Raw genomic sequence first — 19,410 nt, 5'->3', positions numbered from 1 at the left:
TGATAATTCCATTTTCCTAAATAAACTTTCTTCATGTGGCTTTCAAGCCATCTAGTCCTTGGTTTGCCTCCTCCCTCGCCGACTGCTGCTTCTCAGTCAGCGTTTGTGAATCCTTCTGTCGAACTGATTCTAAAGATTTGAGAGCTCTAGGTCTCTATTCTCAGACTTCTCTTCTCTGGCTATACTTACTCCCTGGGATGGAAATCTCATCTAGTCTCAGGACTTCAAATATCATCTGCTGATGATTCTAAGCTTTTAAAAAATTTATAGCCTGACCCTTTCTTCTGAATAATACAGATTTTTATCCAACTGCCCATCCAACCTCTTGACCTGAGTGAATTATATGTATGTCAGATTCAACAGTGTAAGCTATACGTAAATTTCCCTCAAAACTACTCCTCTTGTAATCTTTCCTGAGTCCTGAAATGACAACTCTGTCTCTCCAATTTCTCAGGCAAAGAATCTTATATTTATTCTAGCAAATCTTACCATATCTGCTTTCAAAACATACCCAGAACTCCATCTCTTCTGAGCACCTCCTTGCGCAGGTCCGAGTGGCTGCTCTCGGCTTCCTGCAGTTCTCTGTTGTCTGCTCTCATTGCCTCTGTCCTGGTCCTTTTCCAGTTTATTTTCTGTGTAGCACTTATAGTGAGCCTTTTGCACTGTGTCAGATCCTATCACCCTCTACTCAGAATCCTACAATGGAATTCTATCTCGCTCAGGGTAAAAACCGACACAGTACCTGAGTCTAGCATGACCCGAATAGTGGGCTCCCATTATTCTCTGACCTTGTCTCTTACTTCTGTCCCCTCATTTTTTGAGCACACTGGAGCCATTATTGCCTCTGATCCTTGGCACTACTGTTCTCTCTGCCTCAAATCCTCCCCCCTTCCTCTAGATTTCTGCATGTCTTGGCCCCTCTTGTCCCACAACTCTTTCCTCAGATGTCACCTTATTAGTGAGACATGTCCCCACCCCTGCTGGCACTTCCTGTTCCTCTAAAGTTGCATAATTGTCATCTGACACACTTTATATGTATTTATTGTCTTTTTCTAGCAGTGTACTGTAAACTCCATGAGGGCTACAATTTTGCTCACTGCTATGTCCCAGTTCCTAGAAGAATCCCCGGTATACAGCAAACCCACAGTAAATAATTGTTGAGTGAATGAATTTAAATCAGCTTCTGTCCTACATTTTAATTCCCTTAGTCATCTAATCTCTCTGACTTTAACCTCATAATTCACTGTGTTTCTGTCTTCTTTCCATTGCTCTTTTAGCCTTACTCAGACTTCCATTCCATTGTAAAAATTTCCTCCTTATTCTCAACTTCTTAGAAGACCCCCTCCATTTACATTTCTTCACCAAGAACTGGTTTTCCTCTTTGGCCCATCTTCTACACTCCAAATAATTTTGGGAGAAGATAGCGATGCTGTTAACATTTTCTTGTCTAGCCAGTTTTCCCAACAGGTCATTGGCTTCCAGCGGCAGGGGATCTTTGGTGCCCGTTGGTCCTTTTGGTTGCTGTCAGTATTGTCTTCTGCTCCTCTCCCTTGTGTATTGAGAGAGCTTTGGCACACAGCTAGTAGTCTTCTTCATTCTCAGTTGTCATTCCTGCATGATGACGTGCAGGGAATGTCTACTATCCTGGTCCAAAGTTGTTCTCAGTCATATGGCCACCAGTACTTCTTCAGAAATCCATGCATGGATATTCTGTAGACTTTATCATCACTCAGAGTGGTTTCATTTGAGAGTCTTCAGTTTTTTTTCCATGTTCCACATCAAGCTGTGGCAAACCTTTATTTCTAGCACACTTGGCCTTTGACTGTAACGAGATCTCCTGTTCCTTGACCCATCCTTTTTTTCAGTCTGTCATTCCCCAGATCTGATAGAAATTCAATTGAAATTAAACAATTAACCTGATTTAAAAATGGGCGGCCGGACACCGTGGCTCATGCCTGTAATCCCAGCACTTTAGGAGGCTGGTGCAGGCAGATCACCTGTGGTCAGGAGTTCGAGACCAGCCTGGTGAAACCCCATCTCTACTAAAAGTACAAAATTAGCCAGGCGTGGTGGTGCAAGCCTGTAATCCCAGCTACTTGGGAGGCTGAGGCAGAAGAATCACTTGAATCTGGAGGTGGAGGTTGCGGTGAGCCAAGATCGCACCATTGCACTCCAGCCTGAACAGCAAGAGTGAAACTCCATCAAAAAAAAAAAAAAAAAAAAGGCAAAGGACTGGAATAGATTTTTCCCAAAAGAGGACATACAGATGGCCAACAGGTATATGAAAATGTGTTCAACGTCACTAATCATTAGGGACTTACAAATCAAAACCACCATGTGCTAATCGCCTCACATCTGTTAGAGTGGCTATAATCAAAAACACAAAAGATAACAAGGGTTGATGATGATGTGGCGAGAAGGGAACCCTTGTACATTGTTGGTGGGAATGTAAATTAGTATGGCTATTATAAAAAACGGTGTGGAGGTTCCTCAAAAAATAAAAAATAGAGCTGCCATATAACCCAGCAGTACTTCTCCTGGGTATATTTCCAAAAGAAATGAAATCAATGTGTTGAAGAGATACTTGCTCTCTCATGTTCATGACAGCACTATACAATAGTGAAGTTGTTGAATCAACTTAAGTGTCTGCCAACAGATGAGTGGATCAAGAAAATGTAGTGTATTCAAGGGAATACTATTCAGCTGTAAAAAAGAAAGAATCTTGTCATTTGCAGCAACATGGATAAAACTGGAAGACATTATGTTAAGTAAAATAAGGCAGACACAGAAAGACAAATACTGCATGATCTCACTTATATGTGAAATTTAAAAATGTTGAACTTTTGGAAACAGTGAGTAGAATGATGGTTGTCAGGGACTAGGGGTTGGGGGCTTGGGGAGATGTTGGTCAAAGGGTACAAAATTTCAGTTAGGAGGAATAAGTTTAAATCTATTGTATAACATGAAGACTATAATAAATAACAATGTATTGCATTTTGAAAATCACTAGGTAGATTTTACATGTTCTCATCACAAAAAATTATAAATATTTGAGGTAATGAGTATGCTGATTAGCTTGATTGAGCCATTCCACAATGTATCTTATTTTAAAACATTTTGTACACAGTAAATATGTATAACTTTTATTTGTCAATTAAAAAAGCAAAATTAGGCCAGTGACAGTGGCCCGCACCTATAATCCCAGCACTTTGGGAGGCCGAGGCAGGCAGATCACTTGAGGTCAGGAGTTCGAGACCAGCGTGGCCAACATGGCAAAACCCCGACTTTGCCAACAAATACAAAAATTAGCCAGGCATGGTGTCGCACACCTGTATTCCCAGCTACTTGGCAGGCTGAGATGGGAGAATCACTTGAATCTGGGAGGGAGAGGTTGCAGTGAGCCAATATTGTGCCACTGTACTCCTGCCTGAGCAGAGTGAGACCCTGTCTCCGAAAGAAAAAAAAAAAAGCAAATTAAAAATACAGAATTTAATACTATCTTAAAGAAGTCTCTTCTTCAACTGCCTTTTGTTTTGATATGGGGTATATTTATTGAATAATTATTTCCCACCCCCATTGATTTGTGATTCCATTTGTATGTTAAACTTTTATATAGTGGAATTTGTTTAATGTATCTGTCAGTTTTTGGTGCCAGCACCATCTTTAAATGAATTGAAGCTTTTGATAATGTTTTAATATTTGGTAGTGTTAGTAGTTTCTAATTGACCTTATTTTTCAGAATTGTCAGTGGTGATAGTCTGGTTCTTCACACTTCCACATGATTTTGAAAAACATTTGATCACAATCAAGTTACGGAAAGAAAAGTCTCCATTGGGCTTTTTTCTTTTTCTTTTTCTTTTTTTTAATGGTATTAAATGGGACTAATTGACTAGTTCATATAAATTAATATTTTATTAAAACTTTTTTTTTGAGATGGAGTCTCACTCTTGTTGTCCAGGCTGGAGTGCAATGGCGTGATCTTGGTTCATTGCAACCTTCGCCTTCCGGGTTTAAGCAATTCTCCTGCCTCAGCATCTCAAGTAGCTGGGATTGCAGGTGCCCACCACCATGCCCTGCTAATTTTTTTTCTGTATTTTTTAGTAGAGACAGGGTTTTACCATGTTGGCCAGGCTGGTCTCAAACTCCTGACTTCAGATGATCCACCTGCCTTGGCCTCCCAAAGTGCTGGGGTTACAGGTGTGAGCCACCACACCCAGCCTATGTTTTATTAAAACTTTAATGAGTAAAATGTCCAACATTTTAACTTTTTAGTAGTTTAAATCTTTTTTCCTGTAAATATCACAGATATATCTTCTAGTATTTAAAAAAGATATGCAAAAAAGTAAATGATCCATTAACTTTGTTTTGTTTCAGATATGTTTCCTTCTTTTTGCCATTCTCTATGTTGTTTCCTACTTCATCATCACAAGATACAAGAGAAAATCAGGCAAGTGGAAACATTTCAGTTAAAACCTTTGTTAGAATGCCAAATGGTCTAGGCATGGTATATAGGATATATTAGTACACTTCAGTGTCATAGTGCATTGAATATGCTGGTGATTGAAGTAAGCAGTTGTCTGGTACTAAGAGACCTAAAAATAACCTCCGGGGAATTTGACTACTCTTAGAGTCATCCTCTTAGACCAGAGTCCTTGTTTATCACAATTCTTATGTCCAACTAAGAATAGTGCTAGGCTATTTAGTGTCTGGGAAATTCCAGAGTTTATAAGGATATTTGGTTGCTTGTGAGCAGCTCTGACTTTGAATGTTTAACTCATCCACACCCCATACCTTTGCTGGCTACTAGAGCATGTAGTAGATATTTAGAGTCTCTGTAATACTATTTAGTATCCAATTACCGGCATCTTGTATTATCCTTTTATTCTTTCACATCTATCCTTATCCAGCCAGAGGGACTACCATATCTTTATTCTTTTTAATGAACTTTGTGCTCATTAATTCAGACTTTTTAGGTTAGGGTTTTATAAGTACCTAAGCAATTACCATACTATTTTTTGTTAAATCTCAGCTGTTTTCTGAAAATCACAGGATTGTCTGCTTGTGATGTTGGGCTAATAGTAGGTGCTGTATGAATACTTAATGATTTCTTAATATTATGCTATCAGTTTAAACTTGTGGGACTTTTGAGGGAAATAGGTTCTAGTGCCTGCTGTAGTGCATTACTTTAGTACTGTTACTTGGCTCTGTGACTGCACTTGAAGTACTCCATGGATTCTATAACCTAAAATTTTTGAAGATACAGATTCAAAATAGTATCGTAGCTATTTAAAAAAAATTCATTGACATGGTTTCATGGACTGTAGACACAGAGGGAGGGAGAGAGAAAGAATGACTGTATATAATTGCATCTTTCTAAGTGAAATTAGAGGTTGGTGAGTGGGAAAATTGGAGATTTATTAGATCATTTTTAGAGTAATGCAGGAGTGGTGGGAGAGTGATGAGGACCCTGGACTTAGTTGGTAGTGTGCTGGAAATAGAAGTGAAATGAATGTGGAGATATTAACACATTCATTAAGACTTGAATTTTTTTTTTTTTTTTTTTTTTGAGATGGAGTCTCACTCTGTTGCCCAGGCTGGAGTGCAGTGGCACGATCTCGGCTCACTGTAACCTCCACCTTCTGGGTGCAAGTGATTCTCCTGCCTCAGCCTCCCTGTAGCTGGGATTACAGGCGTGCACTACCACGCCCAGCTAATTTTTGTATTTTTAGTAGAGACAGGGTTTCAATATGTTGTCCAGGCTGGTCTCGAACTCCTGACCTCAGGTGATCTGCCCGCCTTGGCCTCCCAAAGTGCTGGGATTATAGGCGTGAGCCACTGCACCTGGCCAAGATTTGATGATTAATTGGATGTGAGCACAACAGTATATAAAAATTAATTGTGACTATATTCTTTTGTGGTCCCTTTGGTTGTAAAAGTTCTTTTGGGAATCTTGGAATTAAGAATGGAGGTGGACTAACAGAATGTCCCAAATATACCTTTGCTACTGAAGCAGGTGGGTACTCAGAATTCCAGAGACCTGAGCAGAGAGTCTTGGAGGACCTTAGGCATATAAGAAGGAGACACCAGGAGGGTTTGTGGTATTTTTTGTTTGTTTGTTTTGAGACGGAGTCTGGCTCTGTCGCCAGGCTGGAGTACAGTGGCGTGATCTCGGCTCACTGCAACCTCTGCTTCCTGGGTTTAGGTGATTCTCCTGCCTCAGCCTCCCGAGTAGCTGGGATTACAGGCGCCCGCCACCACACCGGCTAAGTTTTGTATTTTTCGTAGAGGTGGGGTTTCACCATGTTGGCCAGGATGGTTTCCATCTCTTTACCTTGTGATCCGCCTGCCTCTGCCTCCCAAAGTGCTGGGACTACAGGAATTGTATTCTTACAATTGGGCAATCTCTTTAGCTTATAAGTTTATGTGGGAGGACAAAAGAGATTGCTGACAGGCATGAGCGAGAAGGAGAGTAGCAGAGTGAAGGCCATCGGCTACTTAAAAAAGATCAAGCAAACTTTATATATATATATATATATATAAAATTTCAAATGTATTTCAGTATATTTAATATATTTATATATAATTATATATATTTTTATTTTACATTATATATAATTTTTATTTTTAAATATATGTATATATACACATATACACACAATTTTTTTTTTTGAGATAGGATCTCCTTCTGTCCCCTAGGCCAGAAAGCAATGGGGCAATCATGGCTGACTGTAGCCTCGACCTCCTGGGCTCAAGTGATTCTTCAACCTCAGCCTCCTGAGTATCCTGGACTACAGGCATATGCCACCATGCCTAGTTAATTTTTAAAATTTTTTTGTAAAGATGGAGTCTCCCTATGTTGCTTAAGGTAGTCTTGAATTCCTGGGCTCAAGAGATCTGCCTGCCTCAGCTTCCCAAAGTGTTGGGATTACAGGCGTGTGCTCAGCCAATTTCTGTTTGTAACAATAATTATGAGTTACTGAGGCAGTAGTATCCAAGTTATTTAGGATGGTCCAGGAGATTCCTTGTTACTATTATTAATGACAAATGCAAATTATGGAAAATTAGATGAGTTCTATGTTTCTGAATTTTAATTTTATAGTAATTTTTGTTGACTGTTAACCAGAAAATTTTATTTATTAGCAGTTTCACTTAACATTGTATAACAATTTACTTTGTAGTGGTCCTAAGGTTCTACTAAGTTTTATTTTCTTGAGCAAATTTTAATTTACATATGGTGGTTTTATTAATCAGGATTTTGTTAATCAAAACATCCCATTTTCTATATACCATAGATTTGGTATATGGTATATACCAAATCTATGGTATTTGGTGTACTGGTTTTAATAAGATTTGGATTTAATAAGATTTAATAAGATTTAAATTTAGATCTATGCTGAATGAATAATTGCCTTTTGTTTATATTGTGTTTATAGTTTTAATAATGAAACATTTTGTTAGAAGACAAAGGAATATTAATACCTTAAATGTTTTTGCAGATGAACAGGAAGATGAAGATGCCATCGTCAACAGGATTTCGTATGTATTTTAAAGCTCAATTGTTCTGTTTCTGATTCTGAAGTCATCAATTCTCAAAATCCAATTCTAATTTTTGGACAGAAGTATGGAAAATATTCACCCAGCACATTACAATAGCTTTATCATATAAATTTTAGAAAGCACGCGTAAGCAAATATGTGTGGATAATTTAGCACTGATTGTCTCCTATTGAAATCTGCATATTTAAGGAGCTGACAGATTTTGTCTTCAGGGGATTAAATGAGGAAATGGCCTTAATTTAACTGCCTGGTCATAAGAAAGAAGACTCTTGGCTGTCTGAACATTCTGCTGAGAAGACTATGATGTTCTTGAACCAGGCAGCAGACATCTCGGGTTAACTGAACCTGTCTGCTGTGAGCAGGAAGGTGGACCCAGACTGTCTTGTAGGTTCCTTATGTACACCAGTGAGATATGATAGGGAGGTCTTGTAATTTTATTGAAGTGTCAATAAATTTTATTGTTACTTTTATTGAAGTATCAAACTAAATGGAAAGCAGTGAATTCCTTTCTGTTAGTTTTTGCTTAAGTGTGAAATTGCACAGATGTGCCTGTGTAGGAAAGTTCTGTATTCCAGGATTTTTTTATTGATACATTAACATTCTTTTGAAATTTCAAGTTTATAGAAAAGGTGGAAGTAGAAGAAAAAGTTTTTTTACTCCAGCTGTTTAGAAGTTGCTCATCTGATGCTTCATTTCCTCAGGATACTTCTATGTATAATTCCTATAAACAGTGCATTCTACCTAGGTATTGAAATGGTGAAGTTAGCATAGACAGCAGTACCATTCATACTCCATTCAAACTTACAAGTTATCCCAATAATGTCCTTTCTGTGGTGAAAGGATCCAGTTCAGAATCACACACTGCATTTGGGTGTCGTGTCCTTTAGTCTCCTTCAGATTGAAACACTTCTTCAGTATTTCCTTGACTTTCCTGACCTTGATATTTTTGAAGATTATTAGGTAGTTATTTGGTTTTGTCTGATCTTTCTTCATAATTAGTATCAGATTATGCATCCTTTGCTTAGGAGGATGAGGAATTAAGAAAAGGGGAAGAGGAAGAGAAAGATTCTATGTGCTTTCACATACTTGTACATACATAGAGATAAATGCTTCTACATACAATGGAATAGTATTCAGCCATAAAAGAAATGAAGTACTGATATGTGCTGCAATGTGGATGGACCATAGTAAGTGAACGAAGCCAGACACAAAAGGCCACATAGTGTACAATTCCATCTATAGGAAATGTCCAGAGTAGATAAAAGCAGATTGATGATTGCAAGGGGCTGAGGGAGAGGAGAATGGGGAGCAGCTACTTCATAGGTTTGGTATTTTATTTTGGGGTGATGAACATGAATGAAAGAGGTGATCGTGCAACATTGTGAATGAACTACAAACACCTGAATTGTTCACCTTAAAATGGTAAGTTTTTGTAATGTGAATTTCACTCAGTAAAGAAATTAATAACTCCCAGCTAGTAAATGACTTGACCCGGCCTGATTTGTTTCTTAACTGAAAAATGAATATAAATGGATTGTGATTTACTAGATTTGGTAATTTATTTTAAATGACATAGGGAAGCTAGATAAGAAACAAAAATAGCTGTAACTTTATGCTGACAATTCTTACTTTGTCGCTTTAAACCCTAGGCCCAAAACTTGATGTTGTAAATTTACAGAATTAGGGGTTTTAGTTTTATTCCTGGCCCTGTGACATTTGTGAAAATTAAGTGAATCATTTTTTTCCTCTGTATAAATTAGTGCTCCTTTAAAAATTCACTTCACTCACCTCACAAAAGCTACAACGAATAAGAGACTGAGTAAAAGGTAGATATTCTCTCCATGTGAAACCCTCTAGGTGTGAAGGGCAAGTGAGATACGTACCTTTCTCCTCTCCATTCGGTCTGGTGCCACCTGTGGTGGTACATCCACTTCAGTGTACTTGTAGATCCCTAATTTATAAACGGAAAAGAACACAGCACTTTGTCTTTTACCCCTAAAAGTACGTTGAATGACAATAGGGTGATATGCTGTTTCCTTACGGTAGATGCCCAGGAGCATCTTTATCTGCTGTTGGGGCAGCTGGCACAACATGTGCAAGGGGTTTGGGTTTTCCGAGTCACAGGTGGTTTCCATATCCTGGGGATGCATACAGAAATCCTCTTCCTGAAGGTCAGTGGGTTCGTATAAAGTGGTGATACAGTTAGGGGAGGGGCATGGGGAAGAGGGTCACCTGAGAGAAGGAGTCTGACCTAGTCTCCCCTGTCTTTCTTCCCTCCCCCTGTTGATCTCTTTGTCTTTTGCTGTGGTAGAATGAGTGAGAACTGATGAGTTAGGGTGACGTGGGTTCAAATTCTGTACCCATGATTAACTTGAGTTCAGAAGAGATTGAGAAATATTCACTTTCTGTGTATGTAAAACAGAGTTCCCCCCTACTTTGGAGTGCTGTTGTGTGGATTAAATAGCATTTGCCAAAAGAAAAAAAAAACCTAACTAGGGTAGGGTGCTTGATGCACAATAGGTGTGAAATTAATGTTTCCTCCACCTAAGGGCTTTTGACCTGTTTTGTCTGCTTAGAATTCTTTTTTTTTTTTTTGAGAGGGAGTTTCGCTCTGTTGCCTAGGCTGGAGTGTGCAGTGGCGCAATCTTGGCTCACTGCAACCTCTGTCTCCTGGATTCAAGCGATTCTCGTGCCTCAGCCTCCCGAGTAGCTGGGATTACAGGTGCCTGCCACCATGCCCAGCTAATTTTTGTATTTTTAGTAGAGATGGGGTTTCATTATGTTGGTCAGGCTGGTCTCGAACTCCTGACCTCAGGTAATCCACTCACCTCGGCCTCCCAAAGTGCTGGGATTACAGGCGTGAGCCACCGCGCCCGGCCTGCTTAGAATTCTTTTCTGTCAGATATCCCACTGAATTCACTCTCACCTTCTTCAGTTTTGTTTTGCTTTATGTTTTTCCCTAAGTCTCAATTTTTCAGTGAGGCCTTCCCTAAGTGCCACACTTAATATTGAAACCTGTGTGTCCTCCTCCCCATTTCCAGTCCTCCTTACTGTTTTCCTGTAGCACTTATCTTTAGTATATTATGCATTTACATATTTAATGTTTTTATTGTTTATTGCCTGACTCTCTCCAGTCCAGGATGAGCCCTCCTTGGGCAAGCATGTTCGCCTGTGTTCCTTCACTGCTCTCAAGTGCCCAGCACAGTGCTGGTACAGGGGAGCAGGCACTCTGCAAATACTTGTCTAGTGAGGGGGCCCCACCTGAAAGACCCCCGAGGTAGAATCTCCGAGATGGGCTTCAACAAAAGCTCCATGGGTGATCCTGATAGTGCTACTGCTTAAGAACCACTGGTTTAGAGTGACGTATTAGAAAGCCTAGTTCATGCGGCAAATGTTTATTGATTAGCTGAGATGAAGACTTAAGATTGAATGCTGGTATGCCAACATTTCACAGATGAATGTAAAATGTCACTCAATTTGTTACTTTTCTGTTGCCCAGAGACTCAGACCTCTTGATGATACTTGGGAGGGTGTGAGCAAAATGTGAAATATGAAACTTTCTTTGTCATCAACACTGTGTACATCTTATTGAATAATTTTGAATGATTTAAATTGAACCATAATGAAGTCTTGTTTCCACATGTACTTCCTGATTAGATATTATCAACCTGTTAAACTTTAAGATGTAAAGTGGCAGGTTTTGGTTATGATTAGTTTTTTTTAATTAAAAATATATATTGAAATATTAACCCATGAAATACATTTTTATGATAACCTGTATTTTGCAGTGGAGTTTAAAAAATGTGAGGTCTTTCATTTTATTGATAACTATAAATAAATAAAAAAGCATTTATTTTTTGTTTAAAAAAATTGAGTGTCACACTGAGTCTGAGATTGAAAAATGAGGAAGAGGGAATATTGTAGAAGTTGGGGGAAGAGTTTCAAGAAGGAAGTAGTGCTTATCAATTTGAAATGTCATAGAAGGTCATATTCAGATTGCAATTAAAAAGTATCTGATGGATTTGACCATAAGGAGCGCCTTTTTAGAACTGGGTGAGGAGTAGAAGTCCTACTGCAGTGGGCTAATAAAGAAGTTGAGGATCAAGAAGTAAAGGTGTGATATGTGAGTTCTGCTTCAGAAGCATTTTGAAAGAGTAGAAGCACCTGAGGATATTTATTTTTGGCTGGTCAGCAGCTAGAGGGAGGATGACTAACCGGTGAAGCAAGGCCCCTGGAGAGGCAGAGGTAGAGATCGGCACAGATGAGCAGGAGGTTGACAGATAGGAGAATAATTGTGTCCGTTGGTAGCTTTATCAGGTGGTAAGTATGAAGGGATCGTACCCTTTTTTCACTCTGAAACAGGAGATTCAGTCATTTTCTGGCAATGAGGAGCAGTAGGGCCATGGTAGCAAGCTTAGGAAGAGCCTGATTGTGTTAGTCTGTTTTGTGTTGCTATAAAGGAACACTTGAAACTGGGTAGTTTATAAAGAAAGATTTATTTGGCTCACAGTTCTGCAGGAGGTACAAGCATGACAGTACCATCTGCATGGCTTCTGGTGAGGCCTCAGGAAGCGTTTACTCATGGTGGGGGGTGAAGGGAGATCAAGATTAAAGAGGAGATGCCAGGTTCCTTTAAACAATGAACTCTCTTGTGAACTAACAGAATGAGAACTCACTCATTGCTGTAGGGTCTGCTCCTATGATCCAATACCTCCTATGAGGCCCCAGCTCCAACACTGGGGATCACATTTCAACATGAGATTTAGAGGAGACAGATATCCAAACCATATCACTGTTAGGAACAACACTCAAAATCCTAAGGAAATTGAACACTCAAACAAAGGATTCTTAGCAGAGCAATTTTATTTCTGCGCAGAGGGGTGCCTCCTTGGCCAGTCGCCAGGAGAGCACACCTGAACAAAGGGGCACGAGATCTTTTATTCCTGATGCAAGTCCTGCCCTGTACCCTTTCCCCATTGGCTGGGGTTGGATTGTACAGTCTAATCCTGGTTGGCTAAACATTTGATTTTTTTTTAGATAAGGTGGGCACATAAAAGAAAGTGGAGAGGAAAGGGGAAGGGGTGTCTAATGAGCTAGAAAGTTAGTCCTCTTTCCAAATAAGGAAAGGAATGTCAGCTGGTACTGATAACGCCTGGTACTGTGGCGTGCCTGGGCAGCTAACAAAGGCAAGAAGGAAAAAAAGGTGGAAAAGTGGGGGGGGTACTATGAATTAAAGAATAAAAGATTGATCAGGTTATTTGAAGAGAAACCTCATCATATCCCACATCCCTGATGATGGGGGTTAAGAATAGGAGATGAGAGACTCATAATCCAAGGATCCTGATCCTTGTTTACTAACTGAAAGTATATGAAAGCGTTGTGGAGTGTTAAAGTGATTTAAGGTGCTTTTATTGTTTTAATTCATCATCATCTTGCAAAGACACTTCACAATATCTATAGATAGGGCTTTTTTATTTTTACACTAGTTATATTCAGTGACTAGTTATATTCAGCATCTGAGTGCATGCCCTCATCACCTTATTTTATTTAGACAAAGGTTTATTTTATTCTCTTCTCGGTTGGATTAAGGAGATAGTTACAAATGTCAGATATTTGGGGAAACACTTGTCTTATTACTACCACAATTAGAAAAGATGCATTACTCTGAAGATGTAATTTTTAAAAATAATGCTCCATTTCAGAAGGTGAAGTTGAGGAATGCTTCACAGGGCAAATGATGTTTGGGATCTGTCTTGAAATTCATGTATGAGTTTGCCATGCAACTTAGAGAGTATTCTAGGGAGTGAGTAGACTGTGCAGAGGGGCAGGGAGTCCTGAAAATCCATTTCTTGTTTGGGCTATGAAGGAGTTGGGTAAGTCTAAGTGTATGTCGAAATGGGTCATGGTGAGAGAAGAGCCTGGAAAATTATGTTGGGATAGCCGTGTGGGACATGGAATGGTGAGATTTTGGATTTGATCTCAATTTTATTACGGGAAGGAATGATAGCAATTGGGATAGCTTCCTCCAGTGACTGGAGAAGCTTGCTGGAGACCGCTTGCTGGCTGGTCGCTGCCAGAGTTGGCTGTGGACCCTGAGACAGCACTTGTCTGAGGGCTTTTCCCAGGAAACACAGTGTCTGTTCAGCAAAACGAATTTACAGAAATTCTATATCTGATTTCAGTTGTAGTTTTGGTATGTATCATATGGTCTACATTTAAACATTTATCATTGATTTACTGAACCAACGAATCCTGGTTATTTTTGGCTTTTAAGTAGGAATACACTTCTGTTGGTTGCCACAAGATGGCATTGGCCTCAAAGTTTCTCTGTTAGATATGTTTTTGGGTATTTAGTATTTTTTTTTCCTGCTTTTAAAAAATATTTTCTTACATTTATTTTTACTTTCTTCCAATATTAACTTTAATAGAACTTTAATATCCATTCTATCTCAAATATTGGTGAAGTTCTTTTTTCCTTTGCCAATTTATTCTTGTAAAATCTTTTAAAAAGTTAGGTGTTTGTTGTAAAAAGTAAGTGTTTCAGAAGTGTATAACTGAGAAGGTGAAAGCCCCTTATAATCCCTCCTTTCTATGGGATTGTTACATATTATGCTGGATTTCTTCTGTACCTCTGTATAAATATGAATTTGTTGGGGGGAGAGCATGTTTTACATTTATTGTTCATGCTTTTCTTCATTTTTTTGGTTGACTTATTTTAGATATTGTTCCATATTAGTACCTATTGAAGGTATCTTATTTTTTTAAATGACAAAGTAGTGCTTTAAATATTAATAGTACAATATTGTTTAATAGTTTTCTGTTGTGTATTACTATAATTTATTTAATCTTTACCCATTAAAGAGATGTCAGGCTTTCTAAGTTTTTTTCCCCTCTAAAATAAACATTTTAAATTAATTTTTTTTAATACTGCTTTCACGGTAATTTTTTCACCTCAGTTGTTGCATTGCTGTTAGCATATGTTGTCAAAGTTGTTAAATGCAATTGTGAAATAAATACTTACATTTCAAAGAGGAATTAATTACAATTTTTTCTTTGTAAAATATGTGAAATACTGTGTCTTCAGTATATGTTTGTCTTTTAGGTACTACTTGCTAGACTTACTGATATTTTCATAGAGTAAGGAGTTTTAGAGTTTATCTAGTTTAACTTCTAGGCCCATATGTGTATCATTTGTCTCCCAACTACATGTATTTAATAAAATTCTTAATATAATGCTTTTTTGATTAAAACATTAAGGAGTTTGCGTTCTTTTTGATGACTTTCATGTTCCTTGCTTTTTCAGATCACTTGTGACGATGACTCTCCTTTCTTCCAGGTTGTTTTTGAGCACGTTCACCCTCGCAGTGTCCGCTGGGGCTGTTTTGCTTTTGCCTTTCTCAATAATCAGCAATGAAATCCTGCTTTCTTTTCCCCACAACTACTATATTCAGTGGCTAAATGGCTCCCTGATTCATGGTTAGTATATGTTGCTTAATATAATCACAATCAGTATTTTATTTTTTTACTGTGTCATATTTTTAGATTTTTCTTTTCTTAGTTTTCTTCATAATTTGTGACTTCCTCTAGTAAATGATTTGGGTCTTTAATAATGTCAGAAAACCAGATTTTACTTATCATTTCTATGTTTAATTAGTTGTGAAAGTCTTTTCTCTTAGTCAAGAAGCAGTTTTTATACTTACGATTTTGATAAATTCATTTCAGTATTTAGCAAGAGAATTTTGGTTTATCTGAATATGTCAGAAGAACTCAGCCTCCATTTAAGAACTAGAAAACTGGCCGGGCGTAGTTGCTCAGGCCTGTAATCCCAGCACTTTGGTAGACCGAGGGGGGTGGATCTCCTGAGGTCAGGAGTTCGAGACCAGCCTGGCCAACATGGAGAAACCCCATCTCTACTAAAAATATAAAAAGTAGCCGAGCGTGGTGGCGCACGCCTGTAATCCCAGCTACTTGGGAGGCTGAGGCAGGAGAATCACTTGAACCTGGGAGGTGGAGATTGCAGTGAGCGGATTGCACCATTGCACTCCAGCCTGGGCAAGAAGAGTGAAACTCCATCTCAAAAGACCTAAAAAACAGCAGCTATAGTTTCTATTTTATTTATTTGCTAGTAGTTTCTTTAGTCATTTCAAAATATAGAAGGGGAAAAACACTCTATGTCAAGTACAAATAGGTATCGTGGTGTGTTCCTTTGTAGTCTTTGGGCAAGCCGCTGTCCTCTCGCCACGGTTTCCTGCTGTCTTAACTGGGATGATAAATAAAACCCAGCTTGCCGGCTTGTTTTTGGAGTAGGAATGATGTATATAAAGTAACTGTCTTTTAGTAGGCACTTAATAGGTGGTAGCTATTATGATAGTTATTTAGACGGTGAGGTGTTTTCTTTCTTCTTTCTGAAGACTCTTACTGTTTTTACAAGTCAATTTAGTGTATGTAAACTGAACTCTTGTCTCTCATAGAACATACTGGTGTAATTCTTTTTTGAGGCGTTCTAATGTATTTTTATTTTTTAATGTTTTAATTTTAATTTTTGTGAGTACATAGTTGGTTTATATATTTATGGACTATATGAGATATTTTGATACGGGCATGCAATGCAAAACAATCACGTCAGGGTAAACAGGGTGTCCATCACCTCTAGCATTTATCCTTTGTTAAGATTTTGTCATTATGTGTTAGAACTACAGCTCTTAGGAATTTGGATATCTTTCTTGCTCATCATGCCCATACCCCTCTCTCATTTTATTAGTGTTGATTTGTGTTACTAGTAACCATATTGCTAGTTATTATTTTGTTAGTGTTATTAGTTGTTGGTGTTATCAGTGTTAATAATTATTTTAATTTGTTTTGTGTTTCAATTTCTTCATCTCATTTTAAGGTAAAAGTTTTTTGAAATTTTTTTTTCGTAGTAAGAACCTTATGAGTTAATGATTAAATGTCCTTCTTTGACAATATTTAAGCTAAGTTGCCATTTGACTTAAAAAAATATGTATCAGAGATAGCGTGTTTTCATTACATTTGTATTATGGGTCAGGGAATTTGAGATTTCTGAGTTAACATGAAGAAGTGTTGGGATCTCAAATCCAAGGAAAAAAATGGAATAACTTGCCTATGTAGTAGCATTACAGTTAAGTATGCTTTAGTTTTTATAGTTGGCATTTTGCATTTGGAAAACATCTCTTTTTTTTTTTTTTGAGACAGGGTCTCACTCTGTCGCCCAGCCTGGAGTGCAGTGACATGATCATGGCTCTCTGCAGGCTCCACCTCCTGGGCTCAGGTGATTCTCCACCTCAGTCCCCCAGGTAGCTGGGACTGCAGGTGCATGACACCACGCCAAGCCAATTTTTGGTATTTTTTTGTAGAGTCAGGGTTTTGCCATGTTGCCCAGGCTGGTTTTGAACTCTTGGACTGAAGTGATTCTCTCACCTTGGCCTCCCGAAGTGCTGGGACTAGAGATGTTGCCAAGATGTCACTTTTTATGTGTGACACGTGATTACTGGAGTTGCTGTAGAAGGCTGTGGTGCATTAGACTAATAATGTATATTCTTTTCTCATTGCTATTATGTTCATGGTGCTGTAATCCAGTGGAGGAAAAGAGCAAGTTTAAATTTAAGAGATTACCAGTTTTATATGTAAGACGAGTATATTTCCTGTCTCCTGTTGTTTGAGAAAACGTAGAAGACAGTTTTTGTAGGTCGTGCTACCTTAGCAATCCCTTAAGCTTTTGCTGAGACTGTGGCCCTTTATATTAAGAACAACAGCAACACCAACCACTCCGTTATTTTTTTTCTGTTCATAAAGTAGTGTGTGTGCACTATACAGAATATGAAAAATACTAAAATGTACAAACAAGGAAAAATCCACATTTTTTTAGCGTGTGTGTGTATATATATATATAAATAAATTTTTTTTTTTTTTTTTAAGATGGAGTCTCACTCTGTCGCCCAGGCTGGAGTGCAGTGGCATGATCTTGGCTCACTGCAAGCTCCGCCTCCTAGGTTCACGACATTCTTCTGCCTCAGCCTCCTGAGTAGCTGGGACTATAGGCGCCCGCAACCATGCCCGGCTAATTTTATTGTATTTTTAGTAGAGACTGGGTTTCACCATGTTAGCCAGGATGGTCTTGATCTCCTGACCTCGTGATCTGCCCGCCTTGACCTCCCAAAGTGCTGGGATTACAGGCGTGAGCCACTGCGCCTGGCTGCATGTGTATATTATGTATAGCATATGCAATTTATACCTTTAAAACCTTTAATATTATATTGTGTTTTCCATACCTTTTATGTTCTTCGAGACCAGTTTTAGTGGTGTAACCTGAGCTGTATATATGGCAATGTATTAAGCTAGTGGTTTTCAAAGGCTATTTCGTCATATTAAAAGGTGGAACCATTTATCCCTCCAGTGACTTGCTACCTGCATTTTTCAGATTTGCGATAGAAAACGGCTGAGTTGTTCCTCAGGTACCAAACCTACCCTGTCCTGTTTGTGGAACATTTCACTTAACCAGTAAACTGTTGTTGAGCATCTAGAGGATTTTTAAATTTTAATTATTATTTGGGTTTCTGACAATTTCTTTACATGGAAATTAGAATGAAAATTATTAGGCTAATGAGTATTATTGCTAAACTGTTTTCTAGAATTACTTGTTTATATTCTCTTGATTGACCATGAAGGTGTCCCTTGTTTTTAGCCATAAACTTATTAACAATGGATATTAGTATCTTTAAAATCTTTTCCATTTTCATGGATAGAAGGTTGTTTCTCATTATTGTAATGTTAATTTAAAATTTTTTTTAGTGAGATAGGACGTTTTAATTTTAATTTATAAAATATAGAAAAATAATACATATATCATTTTATTTTCATTTATTTATTTTTATTATAATTTTTTTGAGATGAAGTGTTGCTCTGTCGTGTAGGCTGGAGTGCAGTGGTGCAATCTCAGCTCACTGCAACCTCTACCTCCTGGGTTCAAGCGATTCTCCTGCCTCAGCTTCCTGAGTAGTGGGAACTACAGGTGTGTGCCACCATGCCCAGATAATTTTTATATTTTTAGTAGGGACAGGGTTTCACCATGTTGGCCAGGCTGGCCTCAAACTCCTGACCTCAAGTGATCCACCCTCTTCGGCCTCCCAAGTGCTGGGATTACAGGTGTGAACCACCATGCCCGGCCCATGTATCATTTTATTTGATTAATGTTTTTGCCCTTTTTTGTGGTTGTCGCTTTTTTCGTATTGAATTTATGATCTCTTTATGTGTGAACACGTCAGCTTTTCATTCAATTTTTATACATGTTTTTCTGATTGTTATTTTGCTTTTTAATTTCAATTGCCTTTTTCCAGAATTTGAATATTTTAAATAATATTTGGTTTTTCTTTTTCTCTTTGGTGTCTCTAATTGTTTTTGTGTTTATAAGATGGTTTCCCATCCTGAGATATGACAGCTAATTGTCCCAATACCATTAATTGAATAGTATTTTCTGTGCTGATTTTTTGTGCTTCATTTTCAGTAAGCTAAATATTATATTAGGGTTTGTTTCTGGGCTCAGGCATGCAGGTTTTGGAGTCAGATAGACCTGAGCTTGAATTTCAAATCTGTCTGAAACCCTTAGCAACCTTGAGCAAATTGTTTACACTTTCAAAGTCTCAGTCTTTTATCTCTAAAATGACCATATCAAGGTCTAGTTTATAGAATTATTATATGTAGTAAGTGGAATATATGTAGTAACTGGAATATATATATATATAGTAGTGCGTGTATATATATAGTGTGTGTGTATATATATATATACACCAAGTACCAAAGTACCTAGTCTATTGCCTGATGGTTCAGAGTAGGCAGG

General features: G+C 38.1%; 1 protein-coding gene across 7 annotated transcripts in view; it reads left to right on the top strand.

The window, feature by feature from the left end:
- The window catches only part of LMBR1 (limb development membrane protein 1), a 213,179-nt gene that overhangs the window by 44,239 nt on the left and 149,530 nt on the right, over nt 1-19,410 (top strand). For 3 of the 7 annotated variants that reach the window (XM_007983608.3, XM_007983606.3, XM_073009554.1), the window contains exons 2-4: nt 4,375-4,447; nt 7,497-7,536; nt 14,893-15,032. In XM_007983608.3, coding sequence (XP_007981799.1) covers nt 4,375-4,447; nt 7,497-7,536; nt 14,893-15,032 — 253 coding nt within the window. The remainder of the gene's footprint in view (nt 1-4,374; nt 4,448-7,496; nt 7,537-14,892; nt 15,033-19,410) is intronic. The other 4 variants (XM_073009553.1, XM_073009551.1, XM_073009550.1 and 1 more) reach the window with 3 other exon arrangements.

Source organism: Chlorocebus sabaeus, chromosome 21, assembly GCF_047675955.1.
Source record: "Chlorocebus sabaeus isolate Y175 chromosome 21, mChlSab1.0.hap1, whole genome shotgun sequence".
Classification (NCBI taxonomy): domain Eukaryota; kingdom Metazoa; phylum Chordata; class Mammalia; order Primates; family Cercopithecidae; genus Chlorocebus; species Chlorocebus sabaeus.
This window is presented reverse-complemented; position numbering and strand designations above follow the sequence as displayed.